The following is a 23,888-nucleotide window of genomic DNA, read 5'->3' on the forward strand; positions in this document are numbered from 1 at the left end:
TTACATATCTATTCTTTGAGTCATCTGATTATTATTTTTCACATTCCTTACTTTTCATTTAAAATACAAACCAAATTTTGTTCTCACAATTACTGAGGAAATAAGAAAACACCAGAATGGTGTTTTCCAAACAATTCAAACCAAATAAGACCCAAGGCAGGGTAAAACCAGAATGAACCCAAAAGCTCAGAAGCCCAAATCCTAACAAGAAATCCAGATGGGCTCCCTATTAAATCTCAATTCTTTTAAAGTTGATTTTAAGTTATGATTTTAGGGGCACACTGACTCAGGAGTTCTGACTGCAGTAGACCAAAAATAGCACTTTATTATAATGAGGTTATTAAAATGGAGAAAACAACAAACAGTTCTTACTTCGTGGATAATCTTCCAGTAACAGTCACAGTCAATGTTTCTGTTGCTAAGCCAATGGCAATGTTGGAATGGACATATCAGATCATCGGTGGAGATGATTATGTTCAGCTATCATTACTCAAGTCTCTGTTAAGTGTTAAACAGAAAAGAAAGAGGACTGTATGGGGTTGTTAAATTGAACCCCGGAGCCCAGCGCAGACCCTATCCTTTCCACTTCTTAAAAATGACGTCCATCTAGTGGACACAACTCGATATTACAGCAGCAAAACCCAACGGCTTCTTAGAAGGTACATTAGCATTGTCCATATATAAATATGTGATTTTATTTTTTTTTTTAAAGGAGAGAGGTTTATTTGCAAATTCTTGAAGCCTGTGAGAGAGTTTCTCTGATGGACTGCTTCCCTCAATAAGCCTGTTGTTCTTGACGGAGATATATTCTCCCTTTTTTTCTCAGATTCTTACCTACATCCTGATGAGGCTGCTGGCATTTCCTTCAAGTTCAAAATCTGGAGTTTGGCTGGTTCCCTGCTGATAAATTTACCACCAGAGAACAAGTGGAAATTTCAGAGAAGTATGATTGATCACTTTCTGAGAGATCTAAACCATATAAATGAATTAAAGGTGCAGTTCTGCAATCCCTCTCCATTTGCTTCAGCAGACATTACACCAGAAAAACTCCTGAGAGACTTAAATGAATCCTCTTACTTGAGTGCACTAGATCTTGCTGCCTAGGAGATGTACAACTGGCATATGTAATAGCACAGTGTACCTGAACTGTGTTTAAAAATAGGAACCCTGTGAAACAGAAAGGTAAAATCTTGAATTAGCATGATTAACAAACAGGTTTTCATATCAATTTTATTTATGAAGAATAATTGAGAGTATCTCAAGTCCCTCATCATCTTGACTACCATAACACATGGAAGAAATCATAGGTCAGACCAAGAAACAAATCACAAAACCCTTTTGAAAATGTCATGTGATTTTGAGACCATCTAATCAAAATTATTCAAAAGTAAAGTGTTTTGCAGCACCAAACCAAAGTGCTGAACTGCCAGAAATGGGAGTCCTGCTGTATTTCACATCCTCCCTTCACGTCTACATGGAAGGGTAGCACTGTTGATGCCTATAAGCTGCTGTCATCTACTCTCCTCGGAGCCTCTCTTTACCTGTGCGGCCTGAGTGAAGTGATAGATCCGTGTTTCTGAATCCTGGCCAATGCCCTGGTTTAACAGAAGAGCTGTGACCACAGTGTAACTGGAAAGGGGTTGCAAGCCTTGCTTCGACGGCCTCTGAGCATTGAGTGTCCTGCTGTGCGTGCTCTTTTTTCCACTTCAAGTACCCATATCAGGCTCGTTAATTACCCAGTGAGCTGTGTTGTCCCTAATGCTTTGTAGAATGAGTAGGGCAGCATTCCTGACCATTAACTTCTCTTAAAAATTGATGTTTGCAGTTTGACGAGACCTCGTCTTCTTGTGATGTGTTTCTCGTATGCTTGTTACAGCAAAGAAGTTCCACTGAAATGGAATACATCTAGCAAGAAGCTTCAGAGTTACCAACTCGGCATCTGTATGAAAAACACATGTTCTCAACAAGTTTTAATTCTAACAGCCTTTTAAGACTGCTCTAAACAGAGAAAATCAATGAAACCCTCAAGCTGTCATTTGGACAATTCAAAATAATAAATAGTGAGACAATTGGTAAGAGGCATGTGAGTGTGTGTTGGTGCTCAACTATATGCAATGGCTTAACTTTCTGATTTGACAAACTTAAAATTCACTATGTGCACTCAACTTGCTTTTTTTTTTTTTTTTTTTTGAGAGGGAAAGCCATGAATGAATGTAACAACATTATTCTCTTTTGCACATCAAAAATGTTAGTTAGTGCTGTTAATACTAGTAATATATAAACCACCAATTCTATTCCTTGCATATAGCAATAGAAAAAAACCCTACTCTACTATCTGAGCACCTTCCAGCTGTGCACAGTAATGTTTACATTCTCTTCAGAGAGGTGCAGGTATGAAGGGAAATAGTTGGTTCAATTACTAAAATAGCTATACATGTCGACATGTATGTTTTAGAGAAAGCAATTCCTTATATCTGATGGAAGCAATATTGAAGTCCGCAAGGACTCTGGGGGAGGCTGCCCCCTTTTTATCTGCAGAAAGTTCTGTCTTCTGTAGAGATGTGTGTCACCTTCACTCTAGAGCTCCGGGAGCTCTACTCTCCCTCTGGAAAGGGAGAAACCTCATGCCAAACAGGCTTTGTTTCCAACTAGTTTTCAGTATGGAGCATTAGGCAGGCTTTCCAATGTCCTGGAGTGATCTGCAGGCACTGACCATGACAGCAAGTGAAACATAGATCAAAATTACTCCTGGCCCTTAAGACCTATTTTGATATTGTTTTGCTATATAGATGCTGTTCAGAACAAGGAGAATATCGCTGCCAAGGTTAAATATTCTGAGAAAAGAGCAATTACCTTTATAAATATTGCAGTATGCCTAAGGGACATTTTTTTCTTACACGGTATTAATTTTAAAAGTAATCAAATCTCCCGGGAGTGCAATGTCATATGAAGTGATTTAAAGCGTCAGAAGATGAACAGAAAAGTTCATACTACCATCTCATCTTTGCCATTTTTCTCTGTTATGCCCAAACTTTACAAAATGCAATAATGCATGTAAGAGATCTGGCAGTCTGATGTCTGTCCATCCTGAGACACAATGGAGGGAAACAAGAATAGAGCTGCTGCCTGATTTCTGAACCATCTTGTTTTTAGAGGCTCTTACATAAGCCTTTTTCCTTCTGACTCTGTATTTACCAAGTCAAGGGTCTATCTCATTGTTCCATTAGTGCACTACCTGAATTCACAGCAAACTAATGAAATATGGCAATAAATCTTATTAGATGCTGTATATGGAACATAGCTCAGTCCCAAACACTCTCCTGAGAGAGCCCCATCCCTCTCAAGCCAATATCAATGAGAGTAAGATGATATACAGCGAAAGAGAACAACAAACTTTTTCAAAATGGTGATATCTAAATTGCATGGCGCAAATGCCATTCCTTGGGAAAGCGAGATTTTTCAAATGATCTATGTATAAAACCACTGATGGGATGTGCGAGTAGAGTGGACGAAGTGCTCCAGCCCTCATTCCTGTCTCTCCCTCCTTGTTCCTGGAGGAGTCTAAGTGGGGCAAGGCTACAGCGGCTGCCTCCCCACTTTCAGATGCCGATGAACCTCAGAAGTTAGTCTGACCTCGGTCCAACTCATTTAAAGGATTAATTTGCAGGCTTTGGTCTGAAGGGAGAAGATGCAGGGAGTTAAAAAGCGTGTTTCTCACCTTGCTATGGGTGAGGTACCTGGCTCATTTGTCCTTCATAATTTGCAGCTCTGAGTGTTTCTGAGAGCGTTAGGGCTGCCTCTGGTGCATTGCTTCCTGTCGTGTAACTGCTGGATCTGTGACATGTCTTTGAGCGGGCCTGTTTGCTTGCCACATTATAATTTATAATTAGGCTGACTTTATTTATAACCCATTCAAGCAACACAGGTAGGCTTTTGGATGCTTCTGTCCACCAGACAAACGTTCATCGTGGCTGAAACCCATCAGGGCTCTCGACCGGCTCAGCGCTGGGCTGACACGAGCCTCCTCAGCACTGTCAGGAATGAAGTGTTTCTTGGCACATGCAGAGGCTGAATGCTAGGCACCTGGAGAACTTTAAAATTGAAATAGGTACCTACTTAGGTTTAAGAGCCTTCAGAGTTGGGCAGCAGCTGAGCAGAGGTTTTTAGTACCACTGTTTGTAATTGCAGCTAAATTCTGCCTAGCTGCCTGCTTAGATACCTAAATACCTTTTTGGGATCTGGCCCTGAGGATTTTTTTTAACTTTCTTATGCATTAAATAATAAAGAGCAGGCAATTAAGAAGTCTTACTTAACTGGGTTAGCCTCTTGAAGAGAGCTACAAATCAGCCTCATTTCCTCCTCCTGAGAATCGTTAGATCATTTGTTACAAGGGCGGAGGGAGCCTCTGCAGCATTTCATTGTGGAAGCGTGCGGGGCCGCTCTATGGAGCGCTCTGTTTGGTTGTTTACAAACCGTGTGCGCTAGATTGAGCATCCCAGTTGGATGTTTAGTTTGAAAAGTGATATGTCAGTTGCCATTTAATTAGGACTCTGCAGCCCACCTTTCTCAGATGCCGCTGCATAATAAAGCGTTCCCTGATTGGGAATATGCAGATGCCATTGGCGGAAGAAATAGTTGCTTTTAGTCAGAGTGAAAGGACTTCACCACCTCTAACTTGGAGTTATGGCAGCAGGCTTGGACCCCGGGGGTTAGGTGTAAGGACGGAGGAGACAAACAGTCTTCTATTCTCCTTCCAGGGAAAATGCTGTCAGCCAGGGCTGTTGCTGTGCTCTGTGGCCCGGGAGAGGAAACGTTTCTCCGTCGCTGCCTGTGTACCCTGCTCGCGTTGCTTCTTGGGGTTTCTCTGCAAGAATTTCAAGAACAGGTGAGCAACTTCTCTTTGCTGCCTGCTTGTTTGAGCTGGGATGTGAGGGCAACGACAATCAAAAATGTTGGTGTTTAGTACCTCCGAGAGAGGCCTGCGAAGAGTAAGCTGCTTACAGTAAAAGCACGGCTCGCGCTCTGGTGGTGCAGCCTTCTCTTATTTGAAAAGCAATTAGTACTTCTTTGCAAAATTAAAGGCTTCGACACTGCATTTCTCCAAAGAAACTCCCCAGTATGCTCTACAGAAATTGTAAACATACCTCTGAAATAAACTGTAGTGTGCCATTCAAATGTCCTGGTTTAGTCTTTGTGTTGTTAACCACTTCCCGTCTCTCTAATTTATTGCTGCAAGCCTAAAAAAAACCCAGCCAAAACCCTCAAACCCTCACCAAAACTGTTGGTGCTCATGGGAACTGTGGTAGTGATACACTTGGAAAATTAAGTTGTTTATTCATAGCTATAGTAACTATGCCAGCGCTCTTAGCTCATCTGGTTTGTTTGCTTCACATGTGTCTTGCCAGAGGTGACAATTCTCTGTCTCACATTAAAATATGAAATAAGAGTTTAGAAGAAAGCATTTGATATTTTATTTTTTTTTTAGAAAAGCTAACATTAGTGAAATAAACCACCAAGTACTGTTGTGTTGTGTTGGACCCGCCTCCTCAAAAAAAATGAAATGCATTATATGTTGCATGTACTTTTAAGACAGAAGCATAGTATTTCTTCTAGATGCTAAGGATAATGCACGTGTGTGTGTGTGTGTATAGGAATCAGGACTGTTTAACAGGTGAGAAAATTCCATTATGGGAGGAAAAATGGAGCTTAATCCTCAGCTCTCTTATCACTGACTTTGGGAATACTGTCTCTGTTCAGTAGTTTGCTGTAGCTTTGGTGCAAGATAAAGCCATTCTACTGTATTTCCCTCATCCTCTGGCTTTCTAGGAAGTGAAGAATCATCACTGTGAGCAATATACTTCCTCTTTAAGTTGCTTTTTCCAGGATGCCAGTTTTACTCACTTAAAGGCCTCCTTTTTTGTTAAGGCAATCATGTCCTATAGCATAGAGATGCCCATGGAGTAAGGAATAATCATGTCAATGAATCCTGCTCCCTATAGGAACTAAACAAGCTGCACGACTTAAGCCCATGCCTGACTGGCAAAAATTCTGGTCATGATATTGAGCTGATTAAGCCTCTAGCATCTCTATCTCCAGTTCTAAAAGAAATAGTCGTGATAGCTCACGTAGTCATTGTGGAAATTAGTGCATTTATATATAAATATTTTATACATTTTACTATACAAAATAATAATTCACTAAGAATTAACTACTTGCTTTCCCACTCATGCAGAGTATTCTGGTTTCATAATTGGAAAGGAATGATGCCACAGACACTGAGAAGAGCTGGTTAAGTGTTATTGATAGCTGCATTTTGTTTACCAAGAGACTGGTAATACTCTAGAAGTATTTTTCTAGCCATTTCCTTCACCATATGCACATGTTCTTTTGATGAGCACAGAAAAGCTAATGAAAAGCCTATGAAAATGAGATCACAATAGCAATATGAAAAGAAACTGGGAAATGCTGACAGTGTTGATTATTATAATAATCTAGTATAGGAGCAAATTACATGATTACTCTAATATACACTCTTGGCAAAAGGAGGAAAAAAAAACCAACCCCAAAGCAATTGTTAAATTGTTAAAGGCATTTATGAAACTGTGTGTTGCAGCAGCAAAACAACTTTTCACTTGCATTTAACATGTATATTTAGAGTTAGGAAATGGTGTGTGGTATTAAAAACATGGCAGTGTTTTTCGTAGTAAATGCTTTCTGTCATTTAAGCCAAAGAAAGGATTTGCATTGCCCCATTTCTGCAAACAAGAGTGTTCATCAAATGCTTCTATAGTCACTAATCACACCCAATAAAACATAAGGAGTGTTACTAGCTGAATTATTATAGAAACCACTTAGTTCAAGCAGAGGGAAATGAGAAGGAAGTAAAATGAGTGCAGCTCAACTGGATGCAGTACTGCAATTACTTTGTTTCATGAGGAGTTATCTGAAGTAGCCTACCTGGGGAGGATGGATTTGCTCCGCCTGGTGACAAAACTGTACGATTGCAATAGAGGGCTGAGGGTTAAGCAGGAGTGTAAAATCATTCCTGTTCTCCTGCAAGTGCAATACCCAAATGCAAGACTGGAGGGAAAGAGGGTGTGGGTGTGAATGTTAGCTATGTCAGCAGGGATGGTTGTAGAAAATCCAGGCATCATTTGAGCATGGGGAAGTCAGACTGTAAGACTGGGGTTTTTTGAAACTAAGAATTAATCCGAGATAAAGCTGATCGTTATTTTACTGAGGTAGTCTTAGCTTGGAGTGGTGACTCGGCCTATTAGCCTTATAGACACACAGGTCTGCACTGACATGAGGGGAAGAAAAGGTAAGAAAGGGGATGGTATTTTTGATTTATTTTACATAGAAATTATGGCTAAAGTGTCACCAAAAGCCTTAGACCTACCTTAGGGCTTGTTGGACTGGATCAAAACCTTTGCATCAGTTAGCCGATGCAAACATGCTCTGCTACAAACTCACTTTGCTGGTTCAGATTTGTTCGAAATGTGCTGCTGGGCTAATGTTTTGCTATGGGCTTCGTGCCAGACCAGGCATTGTCAGCTTGCCCCCAGCTGCATAAAACTGGCAGACACCCTATATCGTCTTCTGGCTAATTCATCAAAAAAGTGTTCGTATGCATGCCATTCGGCAGTTACAGGTGGCGTATCAAAGACTGGAGGACCACTGTAATGGTCTGTGAGCAGCTATCCTGATGACAACAGGACTCATTTCAGAGCAAAGTGTCAGTCAGCGTTCATGAACCAGTCGCTGGTCCCCAGTCTGAAGAACAATAAAAACATGTTCTCCCAGGCTTTGCAGTTGCTTCGTCCTCACTTGCTCCATATTCACCACTTTTGCTGCAGCCCCAGAGTTTGGCGGGGGGAGCAGGGAGTGAGTCTACGTTCAACCTGTGGCCAGCTAGGGACCAAAGGAACCTTCGGGGTAACTGGGAACAGCATTGAAGCTGCCCTGCATTGGGCCAGCTGCTGATGCTGTACCAGCTGCACGTTTGAAGGAGCACCCCAATGTGCTTTTTTTTCCCCTATGAGGAGGAGGATGGAAGAGAAAGGCTTCATCCAGCATTGGAAGGTTTCGATCAGTTTTCTGCTTCTCCTTTACAGTTACTCCCCAGCTGCTTTGCACTTCCCTCACAGATGCAACAGGGCCCCAAAATTCAACTGCTGAGATGGAAACATGTTTAATAATATATTATGAAAAAGACATGGTGAAAAATTCCAATATAGATGGAGGATTTTAATGCCAGATTGTGCCCTGGGATTCCAATGCATATCTTTCATTAAAGCTATTAAAAATCTTCATGTTTCAAGGAAGAATTTGGACTTTTGACACAATTCCCTCTTTTTCTTTGGGAGCCAAATATTTTCTGTGGTAACAGAAAATATTATAACAAGAATAAATATAACGCATTTAGGCATTAAAATGAATAACAGTCCTTGATCTATTTGCTGAAGATTATAGGCATGAGATGTGAAAGCTGTTAGTGGCTTGAAGAAAGATATTTGCTGTAATCGGTGCTGCAGCTTTGCTTATATTACAAAATATGAAGGAGATGACTAGAGAGGTGTCCAGATCCTCACGGCGTATGGAGAGGTTGCTGCGCATCTCAACATCATAACTTGGGCCAGTGGTTTGCTATATTTCATTGCCTTTTGAATTAAGCAGTCCTAAAATCTCAGTGTAAAGTACTTGCCACACATGAGCTGCTGCCCCTCCACTACTCCAGAGGGGTCAAAACCTCAGTGGTGAGTGTGTAATTGCTATATTTATAAGGGAAACGTTTCCTGTACTCCCAAGATGCTGTATGAATGAAAATGGCATTGTATGAATGGAACACTTCTTTTTCCCCCAAACACCCAACCTTTCAATTTCTGTATTGTTTCAAATTGGAGCAATATAAGTATGTATAGAGAGAAACCTCATCCTTAGAAAAGGAAATAACTCTCATCCTTCTCTCTCCCCTCAAATGTGTGGGGCAGTCTAAGTATATTTCCATTCCTTTTCTTCAGGAATGAAAGGGACTGCCTGCCAAGCTCCGTCTTGTGCATCTTCCCCCGGGAATGGAGAGAACCTGAGCTCAACCCAGGAATTTTGGAGCTCCCCGTTGCCTCCTGCGCTTCTGGGACTTGCATTGTATCAGTTGGAAGTGTAGATCACGGTGGTGGTGGCACTGCAGCTTTCCAGGAACATGCCTAGCAGCCCTTGAGTCCCTTGGTCAAGTTAAACTCTCTAGCTGGGCTTCCCAGCATCGTGTAAGTTGATGTGAAGCCGTTAGAAATATTTGTGGCAAATTCCACCAGAAACCGAACTTGCCTTAGAGGGTGTTTGTCAAAATTGAGTCATCTCCATGAAAATGCTGTTTCATCAAAATTGACTTTTCTTTGTTTTTATTTTTTTTTTGTCCATCTCATCAGGGAATTCCCAGCCAATTGTGAACAGACATGATTTTTACCCTTCCTATTCCTTTACATATAAGGTGTAGATAATGCCTGGTGTTTATTTCCCTGGGATGTAATGTGTATCTTCAGATTTGGTCTCCTCTTTTTGGAAAAACTAACGTGTTACATTTTTGGATGTTGAGCGGACCATAACAGCAAAGCCAAGGGGCTTTGCCTGTAAATACTAGCCACAGCTAACTAGGGTGTGGTTTCCCATGATTTAAATACTTATAGAATGCCAGCAGAGGGTGAAACAAGGAGGGGTGGGGGGGAAATAAAGGAGAGGACTTGTTTGTTTTGTTTGTCTTAATCTCTGTGGAACCGCTAACTGTACAGCCTTGTCTTCTCAAAGAAATATTTGGAAATAATTGCATAGTGGTGAGAAGGGAGGAGGAGGACCCTTACTTCTTGTTGTTATTGTTCAAAAGGTTTGAAAGGCTTGCAACTGCTTTCTAGCATTTATTTGGACCTCCTACGTAAATTTTCTGATCTGTGCAAGTGGCGAGCACCCACAACTCCAACAGGAAAAGCTCATCCCAAAACGGACAAACGAATCTTGAAGAGCCTATGCAAAGACTGCTTCCACCACGTCATTACACTCTTCCCCTCTCCCCCAGAGCTACAGCGTACAAGACAAGTCACATTCCCTTGATGTTACAACCCACAGAGCTGCTGTACCAACTTGGTGGTGCTTACCTCGTGCTCCATGAGGATTTCCTGGACTTTATTTCCTATGGTTGCCCTTAGCATCGCTGAAGTTCAGCTAGTCCAAGAACCAATGTAGCCTGATGGATTTAAGAAGCTAGAACACACGGCAAAGATGAATGAACTTTACTTAAAATACAGCCAGTTGGTTCTCTGCCTCATTAAAGAAGCAGACTACTGCAGAAAGCCCCCTTTTCTGTGAAGAAGATCTCGCACCAGGCATAACTTAGCCTGTTCCTCCCTCTCCTTTTTGCAGTGTGATGTATCTACATCAGCAAGCTGTGCTTTGCATTCCCGAGTGACGAAAGGGGACAGCAATATATTGCAATGCCTTTTAAGAAATCTCCAAATCTTATCAGATCTCTCATTTCATCCTGGCTGCTCTTTCATGCTATTCTTTTACTATTACGCTGCCTAAGTGCCACAGCAAATTTAGTTCGCTGCTGTTCTTTGGCACCTAGCACTTGACGCTACTGTTCTTGAAATAGTATGCAGGCAGAAAGCGGAGAACCTCTCTCTTCCTTTTTATGTAAATTCCTGTTCCTTGCGAAATGCCCAAATTCACAACTTCCCATGCTTCGGAAGATAGTCACCCCCTGTATACTCTGGGGTATTGTTATGCTGCTAAAAGTGGGAATTTGATGCTGCTGCTTGTGAGGCAGAGGGAAAAGAGTTGAGAAAGATGGTGGTTTTATCCCAACTGTCTCATGATGCTTGAATGCTGGGAGTAGAAAGCAATATAATAAGTATCTGAAAAGGCAGCCACTTACCACTCTTCTATATAAATTCCAGATTATGGGCCAAACTCACTGTTGACATAAGCAGATGCAAATCTAATGAAGTCACTGCAGTTACTTCTACTGATGCCAGAGGTGAATTTGTCCCTATTTTTGGAACATGCTAGTTTTGTGCTACAGCATTGGCACACTGTGTCATGTCAAAATCCTTTTCAGCAATGGCCGAGTGCCACTGGCTGGCTGACACAATGCATCGTGTCAAACATCTGCCTGATGATGGTCCCGTTCTGCTTTTTGACATGATGTACCACGCCACTGTATTGTGTCCGAAAGCATCCAATAGGAATTGCGGCAGGATCTGGTCATACGGGATGTGCGCTAATTGAATATCAGAGCGTTTTGGCATACTGTGGAAAACAGGGATAGCTCCGTTGGCACACCTGTAAACCTCTTGCAAGTGCCTCGTACTTACGTGTAAAATGATCGCTAATGTACTCCCACCTCAAGGCATCGCATTAGTGTAGTAGATGATAAATCATTTTCTATTTTGGTCTCATTCTGCTTTAAGGACCAATAGTAGATTTTCTCCTAAAAATGATCAATTGGTATTGAAAGAATTTGTTCCTGTCAATGGTTTTACAGACTTGTTTTGTTACTGTTTATTAAGCGTAGGAAGGGGTTGTTTTGGGGTTGCGTGGGGGGTTTTTTTGGTGTTTTTTTTTTTTTTAATCAGCTAGCATCAGGCCTTATTGCCATTGCATCTGAAAGCATTTTATCTCAGACAGAATGGTGCTAAACAACATCATCCCTAAAACAGGAAACATGTTTCACAATCTTCTGCGGCGAGCAGCACAGCTTCCCTGAGAGGATCTGCGAGGGTGGATAGCAGCCAGTTGTCCAAATGTGAGGAGGCCGGGTGCCAGGAGACAGAGCGGCCAGAGGAATGCCTGAAGGCAGCCCGACCCTACGCTCTCGGTAAAAACCTCCAGGTCAGGATCAGGCACGTGTCCAGGAACAGTGAAATTCAGAAGGTGGTACTTGTTATTGCTGATCGACGGCTGCCGGCTCCTGCAAACGTTGCTGTCGGGTTAATGTTCTGCCTTAGGCTTGTTGTCGCAGTAGGAAACGAGGGGAAAGAGATTTCTGAAATTAATAGGGTCCAAATCAACCAGAGATTTGTAGATAGCGATCAGCACTTGGATTTTCTGTTTCCCCAAAGAAACCATCCAGCAGAGTGTATGATGTCTGTGTATTGTACCCTTGCGGAAACTTCTGAGTGGCTGCAAAGGTTAACGCTTAAGATTGAATCCATTGAGGTAGATATACAAAATGCAACAGGAACAAATTACCCGAGTGCTATTTTAAAAGTATATAGCTACCTTAAAATCTGTACGACCAAAACTTAAAAAAAAAAAAAAAAATTAAACATGCCTGCAGGAAATTGGATCTTTTTTCAAAGTATTGCAGTTGAATGTTACGGAGAAATGCTTTCTATAAACAGGGAATCCTACTGGGGTCAGACAGAGCTATTTTAACCTTGTGTATTCATCTAACTGTTCTGGCTGAGGAGATGTGTGTGTTTGTGTGTGTGTGTGCGTGTATATATATATACACACACAGAGAGAAGAGAGTATAAATTTAGAATGCTTGATAGAAGGCTTCAATTTTTGGCCACTATTAAATGTAGGTAAACTTCAAAAAAAATTTTTTTAAAAAGAAACTTGAAATAATTCATCTTAGGCCAAATGAGAAGAAATCAAGAGCAAACAAGTGCAGTCCTTCCCAGGCTCATAAGCTGGGCTAATACTAACAAGCCATATGTGAAGTCTTTTCCAAGTGAGGAATGGCGTCGAAAGCCTTCGAGTGTGGGACTGCAGTAGGGCGGCTTGCAGGCAAAAATGTGCGTACAGAGGTAAGCCATGAATATATTTGAGTAGGACTGGAGCCATTACAACCAGATCCTGATTTTCCGCATATTTTTCAAGTCGAGCAGTGCACTTGATTTATTTTTTTTTTTTTTTTAAAATACTATGCAGCAAACGTGGGGAGGGAAGAGAGACTTTCCAGGCTAGTTGAAAACACATCCAACCTGCCACCTCCTATGGGACAAGTGGGTTCCTTCATCCGGGAGGAAGGATTTCCAGGACAAATCCATCGGGATGTGAAGCGTGGCCAACGCAGGTGACAGTTGACTGTGGAGAGTTCTCGCTGCTTGAGCTTGGCCAAGCTTCTCATGGACCGAAATCGGGCACCGAGGCGCTTCCCCCTTCCCCCCCCCCCCCCCCCCGCCCCGAAGCGATGAGGGACTCATACTCAAAGCGAATAAACAAATGTTCATGGAGGCCAAACCTGCCTCAAAGAGAAGGGCAGGAGGGGGGTGGCGCAGGTGCTGCGCGCCCGCGGAGCCGCTGCGAGGGGGGCGGGCGGGGCGCGGTCCCCGCCCCCGCGGCGCTGCAGCCGCCGCCGCCGGGGCGCCCCGCGCTGCCGCCGCCGCGCTATAAGTGCGGGCGCGGGGCGCGGCGGCCGCCGAAGATGCGCTGGCAGCCGGGGCTGCGCGGCGCCCCGCCGCGGCCGCCCTGCGCGGAGGAGAGGGAGAAGGCGGCGGCGGTGGAGGAGAAGAAGAAGGAGGAAGAAGAAGGAGGAGAAGGGGGAGGCGGTGGCGCGGGGCGGCCGCGGCCATGAGCTGCTCGGACGTGGCCATGCAGCAGCCCGCCCCGGCGGCGTGCGGGGCGCCCCGTTATCTGGCCGGCGCCCCGGCGGCTGCCGCGCCCGCGGCGGGCTGCCCGCAGGTGAGCAGCGGGGAGGGAAGGGTTGCGCGAAGTACCGCGCAAGTCGTGGCGGTGGGGCGGACTGGGAGGTGGGGGGGCTTTTTGGGGAAGCTCCCCCCTTAGCGGGCTGCATAGCGCATCGCTGGCTGGCCGGGGCGGAGACCTCCGCCCCGGCCAGCCAGCGATGCGCTGTGCAGCCCCCGGCCTGATTTGGAGATGCGGGGAGCTGGTGAGGGTGCCCTAGAGCAGTGGAGCCTGGTAAGACTTTTTTTTTTTTTTTTAAGAAAAATTATTTTCCCCCAAATTCTTGTATTTGAGGGGTGGGTGCTGGCTTGCTCTGCCGGAGTGGGGAATGGGGAGAAAGTTATTTCTTGCCTTCTTCCCGCTCCCTCCTCTCCGCCGTCGCTCCTTACTTGACGAGCCTCCCGGCTCGCCCGCTTTGCCGGCGCAGAGCTGCGCCTTTGCCGTCCGCTGGTGCGGTGCGGTCCGCGGCCGCGCACACGGGCGGAACCTCCGCCCGCCGACGGGAGGGGACCCGCGCTGCTCCCTGCGGACGGGGCGCGCCGCGCCTATCACCCCGGCTGTCCTGGAAGATCGGCTCCGGCGAGTTTCCAGCTGAGTTTGGTGATCAGATGTTTTGTTGGTTGTTGGTTTTGTTGTTTTTTTTTTTTTTTTTTTTTTTAAAAATGAATCAGGAAATTCTTATCAGGCTGACAGCATTTTTAGACTATGCAGTGCGTGGGTGAAGTGGGACTAATATTGACTTGGCCCTAATGTAGTCATCTGAGAATACATTTTTTGGTTGTTGCTGCATTCCATAAGGTTTTATCATTATTATCCATGAAGATTGTTTTCTCCGTACATGGGAAGTGACCCCTAATATCAACTTGCCTGGGAGACACGAATATGGGCTAAAACATTAAAATTCCTATCGCGTGTTACTGGTTTGTAGGGTTTTTTTCCCTGTATTGCTGGGAGAGAGAGCCTGTTCGCAGAAATGATACCCCAGCAAACTTTTCCAGGTTGCTCACGTTGTTCACTGTAAACATAAGCTCTGGAAAACTTGTGAGTTTTGTCTGTTGCAGCCTGCCTTTGTAATTATTTCTTCTCTACTCTAGGTCACAGCTTGCAGAACCTTCCATCTATTCAGTAATTTTAGTTACAAACTTTTAATTTGAATATCTGGAGCTCCAGTTGTTAGACTGCACCGTTTGGAGGGAAAATAAATAGTCTCAAATAACCTGACTCTTTGACTAAGAGACCTAGAAGTAGAAAACTGCAATTGAAACTTTGGTGAACTTTTTGGTATTTAACTGTAGGTGGTTGGCTGTATTTCTCTTTCAGAGCTGGAGTGTAGAACACCTAGTACGTGAAAATCTATTAAATGATCATTAGCAGCTGTGTCACGCTCAAGTGCAATTGCTTTTTATTTTTAAACAGAATCATGAAGTTTCTCCGTCAGCTGAAAGCAGCACCATATATGAAATCTCCCAGAGGCACCCTAATGAATGCTAAGGTTTCTTGAAATTTCATTTTAAATAAACTGAGTTCTTCTGGGTTATGCTATTTAAGAAAAGTGGACATAGATATGCAAGGCAAGAAACGTAGATAGCTCTGTTGAGCCAATACGGCTCATGAGTTGTGGCCAGCACAATATATCCAGTTTCCACCAAAAAGCAGTCTAAACCTTGCTATCCTACATGTTATTGACAATTTGTTTTAGTTAATCCCGCTTGCGCCAATTTTCCTAAAATATTTGGAGCTGGAGGGTCTTCACAAACTAGTCAAATGTCAAGCTGGGAAACCAAGCTGTTGTTGCTGAACTAAGAATGTTGCACTCTCTAATTCTTGCAGCTGTGAACTTTAGAGCATTTTATGTATTTTCTCTGAAACCAGTGCTTTTTAAATAAAAAAATGAAGTAAACATAAAATGAACTCCTCATGCATCTGTAGTCGTAGTGGAAAGATTTATTGTTCGGGTAACGTATGACATTTTGCAAGTCTCTGTTTCTTCAGAATTGCCCTGTCAGGGACATTTAATCAACTGGTAAAGAGCATAAGAAAGAAGGATGAAGAATCTGCTGCCAGGTTTTTGTTTCTTTTTACACATATGTTCAACGTGTAAAATGCTCCTGTGCTCTTCATGAGGATGATGACCATTTTAAAGAATGTTCTTCTTTGCTGGAGTTAAAACTATGGTTTAAAAATAACAGTGAGGGAAGATGAATTAGTGGGATATCTAAAAAAAAAAAATAAAAACGAAAACCGAACCCTCTGCATTAGAGCTGATAAAGTGGAGCTCACCCTTAAAATATCTACTGAAGCATTTTTTGGTGTCGTTGTACTACTCTGTTGTCTTTTGATACTCAGTAAGCTGGTTTGTTTTCTGAGAGAGAAGGCTCCTCCGTGCTGTGCTCCTGTTGGCTTTCCTTTCCTCCTCAGTGTGAGGAGCCGTAGGTGTGTTATTCCAACTAAAGTTTGTGCATCTTCATAGGTATTTGTAGTGAATCTGTCACAGACATGTAATTGGTTATGCTAGCTTCTGGTATCAGTTTTGTATCCTCTAAAGAGCAAAGCAAGCTCCTTAGCTGTGGAGCTGCGGTTGCAGATATATAGGCTCAAGTTCCTGGCTGTGGTGTCTCCCTGGAGAGGTAACCTCATCGTGTTTCTATAGGTCGCATGCTGTGTACATGGGTCAGAAGTGTCTCCAGCAAGTGGCTGGCATTGTGTCACTGCTCTCCTTTTTTCTTTTCTTTTTTTTTTTTTTTAAATAACAGATCTTGGATTGCTTTTACATGATGGACTAGCATGCACCCGGATTGTGCAGAAGTGACTTTTTTTTTTTTTTTTTTTAGGGGATGGTCCATCATGCTTTTTTAAAGTTACCCCACTCTGAAGTTATTCTCGCATTTCTGTATGTGTCGTTTTCACTCCCTTAAAATCATCGCAGAACTGATTTTTGCCTTGCACGGCAATGCAGAATTTCTGGAAGCTTAGCTTTCACCAATCCGTAGCCAAGAAAGGACTTGCTGGCAAATTAATTTAGATGGGATCTTTTTTTAAAAGTGCTTAATGGACTGAAGCCTGAATTCCTATTGAATGTTAATGGCAGTGGAGGCTTAGCACCTTAGATCTTTGAGATTGCTGAAGTCCAGGGTGTTTGCTGGAGGGAAGTAAGTGGAGGAGGGACATGTACATGCTCATATGCTGCCAGAAGGAACTGATGGAACTGGGGTGTGGCCCTCATTCTACAGATAAATGGGGTTTTCCATATTCCTTTGCCAAAAGACAGAGCGAGTGTGTGCTGGTGTTAAAATAAGAACACGTTCCTGTGTGCGGTAAGGAGCCGTGCCTGTGTGAGTGTAAAGCCCTGTAGAATGCAGGAATTAGAAGGCTTTTCATCGTACGCTTTCCCGAGGGGCTACGTAGCTGTAGTAGTAAGTTTTGGCTTTCCTATGGGTTGGGTGAGGGTGTAACAGAGCTGCTCATTTCAAGAGACTCTGGAAACACATAATCGGTGAAGAATCCCGTAGTATTCTTAGAGCTATGGCGGCGTGCCGTGCCCTGTCAGTGTAGGTCTAGCAAGCTGCAGAGCTGGGGCTAAGGTAGGGTTCACCCTGGCTCGCTATCAGCTGAGCTTAAGACCTTTGAAATGGGAAGTTACAGTAAATGGTAGTTTCGGAATTTCTCCGTGGTATGTAGATGTAGCGAGCTAAGCCAACACCATCCTTGCTAAATCAAGTCTTGCATAAAGAGTTGTGATATGCTCAAGTCAGACTTTCTGCTGGCAGTGCTGTAGACAGACTTTTTCCAGATAAGGGCTTGTCTTCATTAGAAAATTAGGTCACTAACTCAGCTTTTTCTTCCAAACTAACAACATTGCAGACAAGGACAAGTCGCGTTTAACGTTGTGTCAGCTGGCTGTAGCTAAACCCCAGTTCCCGTCCTGTAACTCAGTTTTTCAGTAAAGTTCTTTGTATCGCATACTCACAACTTTGAGGAGGGGCTTATTATACTGCTTATTCTGTGTGGCAGTCTACAGTATCTAACACAGCAGATAACAGCAGAAGATGGCTTCACACTTAGTTTTTATAGTTCAGATACTTTCTCAAGGCTTGTTCTGAAGCCTGGTGGTTGCCCTATTACTGACTTCACTGGAAACTGAACCAGACCTTTATAACTCGCTTTGTAAGGCTACTCTCAGAATTACGGGATGCAAAGCCTGGATTAAGCCTTGCCCTGTGTGTGGGATTTCGGGTTTTTTCTTTGTTTTGTTTAATCCCATGGGACACTGCTGGTTTAAAAAATTTAGCTTGCTTTACTTTATTGTTCTGATTGGGAACAAATTCTATTTGAACTTCCTCTGTCTACATAAAAACAGAGATTTAGACTTTAATGGTACACCTCTGTTAAGATGTACAGCAAAAGACATATACATTTATTCTTTTTCCGCTGCTTCCCTCCATCAGCAGAGCACAGCGAGAGCTCTGGGCTCTACTGCTGCAAATCCAGTGTCTCACCTGAAGGCAAGCGTGTGGCTTTGCTCTCGGCTTGCTCATTTGTGAGCTTAGAAGTTAGCACTTCATGTTTTCAGGGCATGCCGTAAATACCGCTTTCAGGCCCAGCATTCCACGCTTCGATTGCTTGAAATTGTCTTCTTCTGTGAATACTTTCTGTGTTATCAATAGGAGCCTGCTTGGCAGACAGCTCCACAAATGGAGGACTGTCCATGATTTGCCTGGAGTTTGTTGCTGAAATTCCTTCTCAGAAGCTTATGTCAAATGACAGCCTTTTTCTCAGGATAGGGTCATATAGTGTTTCCTCAGTGAAGTTATTCTTTATTTTTGGTTCCTGTTCTTTCTCTTGTAATGGAAAATCTGTAACAGGTGGCCACAGGCACACCAGACTTTCATGCTTGAGAACGTAAAGGACCATATGCTGTATGATGGCATGTACGGAGATAATAAGTTGTAGGAATAGGCAACCAGCTTATATGTAAAATAAGAGCTGGCCTGAATTTTCAATTCAAACTTGACTAAACTAAAACTTTCTCCGTTCTCAGTTGTGCTCAGTTGGTTTTTTCTGTTTTGCTGCCTACTAGCTGGTTTCAGCTGGAAGTGAATTTATTTCAATTTGCAGAGAGGAATGTTCTGACATTTTTACCAGACACTCTGGGTGAGATCGGGGACCCTTGAAGTCAGTTGGACTTTCGCCATTGGCTTTAATGTGGCCAGAATTTCGCTGCGTGAGAACTGTTTTGCTTGGTTCTGGATAGGGTACGTCAGAAAATAACAGGCATCTTCAAGACGAGGGGTTTTTTGTGAGATTTTGGACCACGTGCTTTCTTGGTCTAAAAGTGGTTATTCTTCCTCTAGAAGACAGGATGATACTTATCCATAAGCATAATCCTTCTTTTTAATATTGCTGTATTAGTGGTGGTTTGCTATTGACTTAGTTTCCTTTTGCTAGACAACTTCCAGTAAGAGTTTAAATTCTCTTTGGAAGAGCCTGTTTGTGAATATATGAAATAAAAAAAAATCAAAATGTTGGTTTAAGCTGAGTTCAGCCCATGCTGTAAGCATTATTCATCCAGAGGTTCTACCATTCATCCTTCAGCCATGAACTTGGGTCCATTATCTAAGCTGGCATCAGGTGCTATAGACATTGGATTTCCCTATTTCCCAGTGTGCTAAGCTGACTTGTAATTCTGTATTCTGGGTCTTGGCCAAGATGAGATTTTGTGTGTTTGGTTTGTTTTGGTTTTCAAAGGCTGCTTATTCTCAGTCCAGTTTTTTAAGGGAGAGAGAGGTGGAATTCCTAGCTATATGAAAATATTGGAGATCTGAGCATAGGGAAGAAATAACATTGTATTTGATCAGAAAATACTCTTTGTAAAGACCTTACAGATACTGTTGGCTGCTTAAATATATGCCAGAACTGTTCATATGAAAAAAGTACAAGTGAAAGTGGGCTAGCCCAGATTAGTTATCAGAAACCTAAACTGGTTTTTTTGTTTGTTTGTTTTGTTTTATTCCCCTAGACCACCCCATGATGGTGGGACAAATTCATTTAGCAGTTGATCTTGCATACTTTTCCACTCACACAAGTGCAGTCAGAAATGCTATGAGAAGATTACTGTTAAGGTCAGAACAAGTTTGACAGAATTTGTGTGCAGGCAGGGTATTTGAAGGGAGTTAGGGGGAGAAAAAATATCATTAAAGGATGCATACAATGGAAAGGATGTATATATGTTACATACAAGGAAAACTTGAGTCACTTACGAGTCCTGTAATTACAGGCTGATAATTTCTTCCTGAAATACAAATTAAGTAGATCTGTATCCGGTCATAGGCTTGATGCACTTTTGAAAAATCTTTTAATTTAGTACTCGCATCCTTTGCAAAAAAGTCATCACAAAACACACCTTTTCCCTGTAAATAACTTCAGTCCATACACAAGACCTTGTACTTGTCCATCAGTACTACCATCTTTTTGGGTTTTTTTTACATAGAAAAAAAAAAAAGTCAGATTTGGTGTTTTCAAAACCAACAAGCGATCGGAATATCTTGTAATGACTGCCCGTGGATTGGAGGGGAGGGAATAGAGTTGAAATGGAAAATGAATTAGATTCTTAGGCTGTGGAAGGGGGAACATTCCTGCACAGAGAAGCAACTCTGGAGATAAGTTTTAATTTCCTGAGCTCCAGTCTCTATATAGGAACATTGAAAGACTTCCTTCCTGATAACCAAGTCAGGCCAGGGGCTATATTAAATGATGTGTTTCTGTGTATAATTGCGTGCTTGTATATGTATTTGCATACTCACAGTATAAATACAAATAGTGTACCTATAATGATAGAAGTCAACTTTTAAATATGTTGCATGTATTCAAGGTCTGGCATACACGCCGCACCTAAGATGTTGAAATATATCAACGTCTATTTAGACTTCTATAAAGGATTTCTTTCATACTTTGTCTCTACATAAAAAACCCAACCGAAAAACAAAAATGAAAAAAGCCACCCTCTCCAACCACTTGTCTTGCATTTTTAAGAGGATCTGGGTTACGGTGCACCTTTAAGAATGACCAAGTCACTGAGGTAGATGTTACAGATTTCTAATGGATACATCTCCTGTGTATGCAATATTGTTGTAACCATTTCTGTCTTATTAAGGTCTCATCGTTCTGTGATTATTTAGGCAAAAACATGAAGCTCACTATGAGAGAATCTTAGGCAGCATTTCAGGAACAAATATGAGGAGACTTTTCCTTTGTTTGGTTACAGAAGGCACAAAGCATTTACAAAAAAGTATAGGTCACCCCAAATTCTGCATTTGCAAAAATCAGTTTCAGAGCCTCACGCTATGTTTCCTTTTAGCAATTAGTTTCTAGTAAAAATGTTCTAATTTTCTGTTTCCATCTTTGGTTCTTTTTTTTAAAGTGAATCCCACAGTTTTTCTTTATATATTAGAGGATTTGCAGATAAGACCATCTGTCTAAATAGGTAATATTGTGCTAAGCAGAGCCACGGTATAACTTGCTTTGTGAAGCACAGATTTACTTGAATTCCGGACCATTGTCTAGATATCCCAAACTGTAAAATAGAATTACTTACATCCCTCATTGCAGTTTGTGTAACAGCATCAGAATTAAAGGTATTACTGAGCTGGTCTGTGTTTATCAGTTAACCTACTGTAATGTCAGACATGTTGCTTAATTTCTGTGAGCTTTTAGTATTGTAGGATTTAGTTCCACTTGTCAATAGCTCTTTCTTACAATTAATTTTTTTCATAACCATTCATAATTAAGAATTAGCCCCAGAGTATCTATTTTGTATCACGAGAGAATTTGTATTGGCTTAGATGATTTTAGAAAGTACCAAATGTAAATATATTGATGGTATACAAGATCAGAAAATGACTTTCAATTATTTCTAAATCAGACAAGCCTATTTATTGTGTAAACGGAACTTTATAGACTGTGTAGCTGTTTAACTTTTTCTTTAGAACAGCTTTGGAAGAAGGGAAAGAAGCCGTAAACTTAAAGAGATTCTGATGGCGCTAAAGTGTTGCCAAGCAAACCATAAAAGATAAGTCAAACTGTAATTCTATAGAAAAGCTATGAAATACTTCTACATATGTGCTGTACTTGTTTTTGGGTTCCTGAAGCTGCTTGTGTGTAAAGTCAGCTGTGGAAATGGCTAGCTAGCTAAAAGCTATGATTCCTGCAGCTTGACTGTTGTGGGGAGATTTTTTTTTTTTTCTGTGAAAACAGTTGTAAAGTGGAACATCTGAAAAATATGTTCCATGCAAAATGGATCTTCACACACATTTATTTTGACATTTAGGTTTGATTTGAGAGAGAGAGAAGATTCTGAAATAGCCATTCACAGATGGCTTGTGCGGGTTTTATTTTTTTTATATGCTTCTCTGTGTTTTTGGTTTGGGGTGGATTTTTTCGCATGTGTTTGCAGACTTGTCAATCCCCCTCTTCCCCCAGATCACATGTTTAATTTTTTATGACTTGAATTTTTGTCCTTTTTTCCAGAAGCTGATGTATAAAAAAGAAAATAGGAAAAGGGGCAAAAAACTCTCACCCCAACCCCAAAACAACAACAACAAAAAACCACCCCAAACCAACCAACCAAAAAAAACCCCCTTCAACCACACCCCCACCCCCACTCCTCACCGCCCAAAGGTATAGCTTCCTATGATAAAAATTTTCGTGGCAGTGAGTGACAATTTATGTATTGTGTGGACTTTGATAATAGAGTGGAAGATTTTTCAGGAAGCACCAAATTCTGCCATCTTTACGCCTTCAGCAGAGAGTAGTCGTGGTGAGTCCAGAGGGCCGCGTGCTCTCGGCTGGGGGAGACCGGCCGGCAAAACCCGGTGCATGTGCGGCTGGACGGGCGAAACGCAGGCGTCGTGTATCTGGCCACCCTTCCGCGGGGCTGGGCTTGACCTCTGCAGCCTTTACTGACGGGAATATCCTTTCCAGGTGGGAGTCAGGAGTGAACTGTTAGAGCCTGTCTGTTTTCTTTGTAAGGTGTTGAGTGAAAGCCGTTGCCCTTAACTCGTGGTTGTGAAATGTGCCTGAGAAGCAGGTCCGTCTGTGTGCGAGGAATAAAAGCTCTTTAAGTGGCGCTGGTAATCTCTTCTTTGTGAAACGTCGGTGCGAAATATCCCTGTATTCCACCTGTAATTATGAAATGAATATTCAATGTATTCAGTTATTTTTCTTGAAGGAAACCAGATGTTGAGCTTGCACTGAATGCCATCAGTGATACATCTCTTGTTTGTTTTGTTTTTAATCCCAGAAGAAGTTAGCTGTATACAACAAGATGCAGGAGTCTCTGGAAGTGACCCTTCCCAGCAAGCAAGAGGAGGATGAGAAAGACCAGCCTGCCGAGATGGAGTACCTTAACTCTCGCTGCGTCCTTTTCACTTACTTCCAGGGAGACATTGGTTCAGTAGTGGATGAACACTTCTCAAGAGCTTTGAGCCAAGCCAGTAGCTTCAATCCAGAAACTGCCCTTACCAAGAGCAAGGCAGGGCTAAGTCCTCTGTGGAGAGGTAAGAGGAGCAGTAACTTGCTCCGTGTGGCGTGGCTTACTCAGTCTGTGGCGCGGTAACGCATATTGCATTGCAGCTGAAATTTTGCTCCTCGGTGGAGCTGGAAAAATCCCCCTTGCGTTTGAAAGAACCGAGGAGTTTCTGAAATGTTAAAGGGGGAAAGAGGTGCCAAAGGCGTGGAAGAAGTCGGCATCTCCCTCTCTTGCCATAGCTCACGGCTCCGCCGAGGCCTGGAGGGAGCAGGGCAGAGCTCACGTGGCTTCACAAACGTCTGCTGCAAGGTTGGAGCCTTATTTTTAAGCTCCAAGTGTGAAACTTGGCCTGTGAGGCAAGAGCAAAGCTGTTAGGGATGCTGGCCTCGGACGTGAGGAGACCCGTGCAGCCTTCTCGCTTTGCTTTGCCAGGTGATTAACATTCATCTACGGCTGCTTTCCAGGTAGGGAGGAGCCGGCAGAGGCTGGAACAGGCTTGGCCGCAAGCCCTGGCCCACGTGGCTGCAGCCGTGCGGTGCAGTGCGTTGCAGCCCGCCCATGGGCAGAGCTCACATCAGAGATGTGGCCGCCGTTACTGGCTTCCCGTGTGTAAAATGGGGATGGCGTTACTCTGTTTCCGAGCAGGGAGTAGACACGTGGTAGGTGCTGCGAGGCATTTGAA

General features: G+C 42.8%; 1 protein-coding gene across 4 annotated transcripts in view; it reads left to right on the plus strand.

Moving 5' to 3' along the window:
- Positions 1–13,399: 13,399 nt before the first annotated feature.
- Positions 13,400–23,888, plus strand: part of VGLL3 (vestigial like family member 3) — a 28,183-nt gene continuing 17,694 nt past the window's right edge. The window contains exons 1-2 of one of the 4 annotated variants that reach the window (XM_054839411.1): positions 13,400–13,680; positions 22,979–23,234. In XM_054839411.1, the coding sequence (XP_054695386.1) occupies positions 13,570–13,680; positions 22,979–23,234 (367 nt within the window). In that variant the 5' untranslated portion in view covers positions 13,400–13,569. Of the gene's footprint in view, positions 13,681–13,838; positions 13,918–22,978; positions 23,235–23,888 lie in introns of those variants that run through there. The other 3 variants (XM_054839419.1, XM_054839436.1, XM_054839426.1) reach the window with 3 other exon arrangements.

This window comes from Grus americana, chromosome 1 (genome assembly GCF_028858705.1).
Source record: "Grus americana isolate bGruAme1 chromosome 1, bGruAme1.mat, whole genome shotgun sequence".
Taxonomy (NCBI): domain Eukaryota; kingdom Metazoa; phylum Chordata; class Aves; order Gruiformes; family Gruidae; genus Grus; species Grus americana.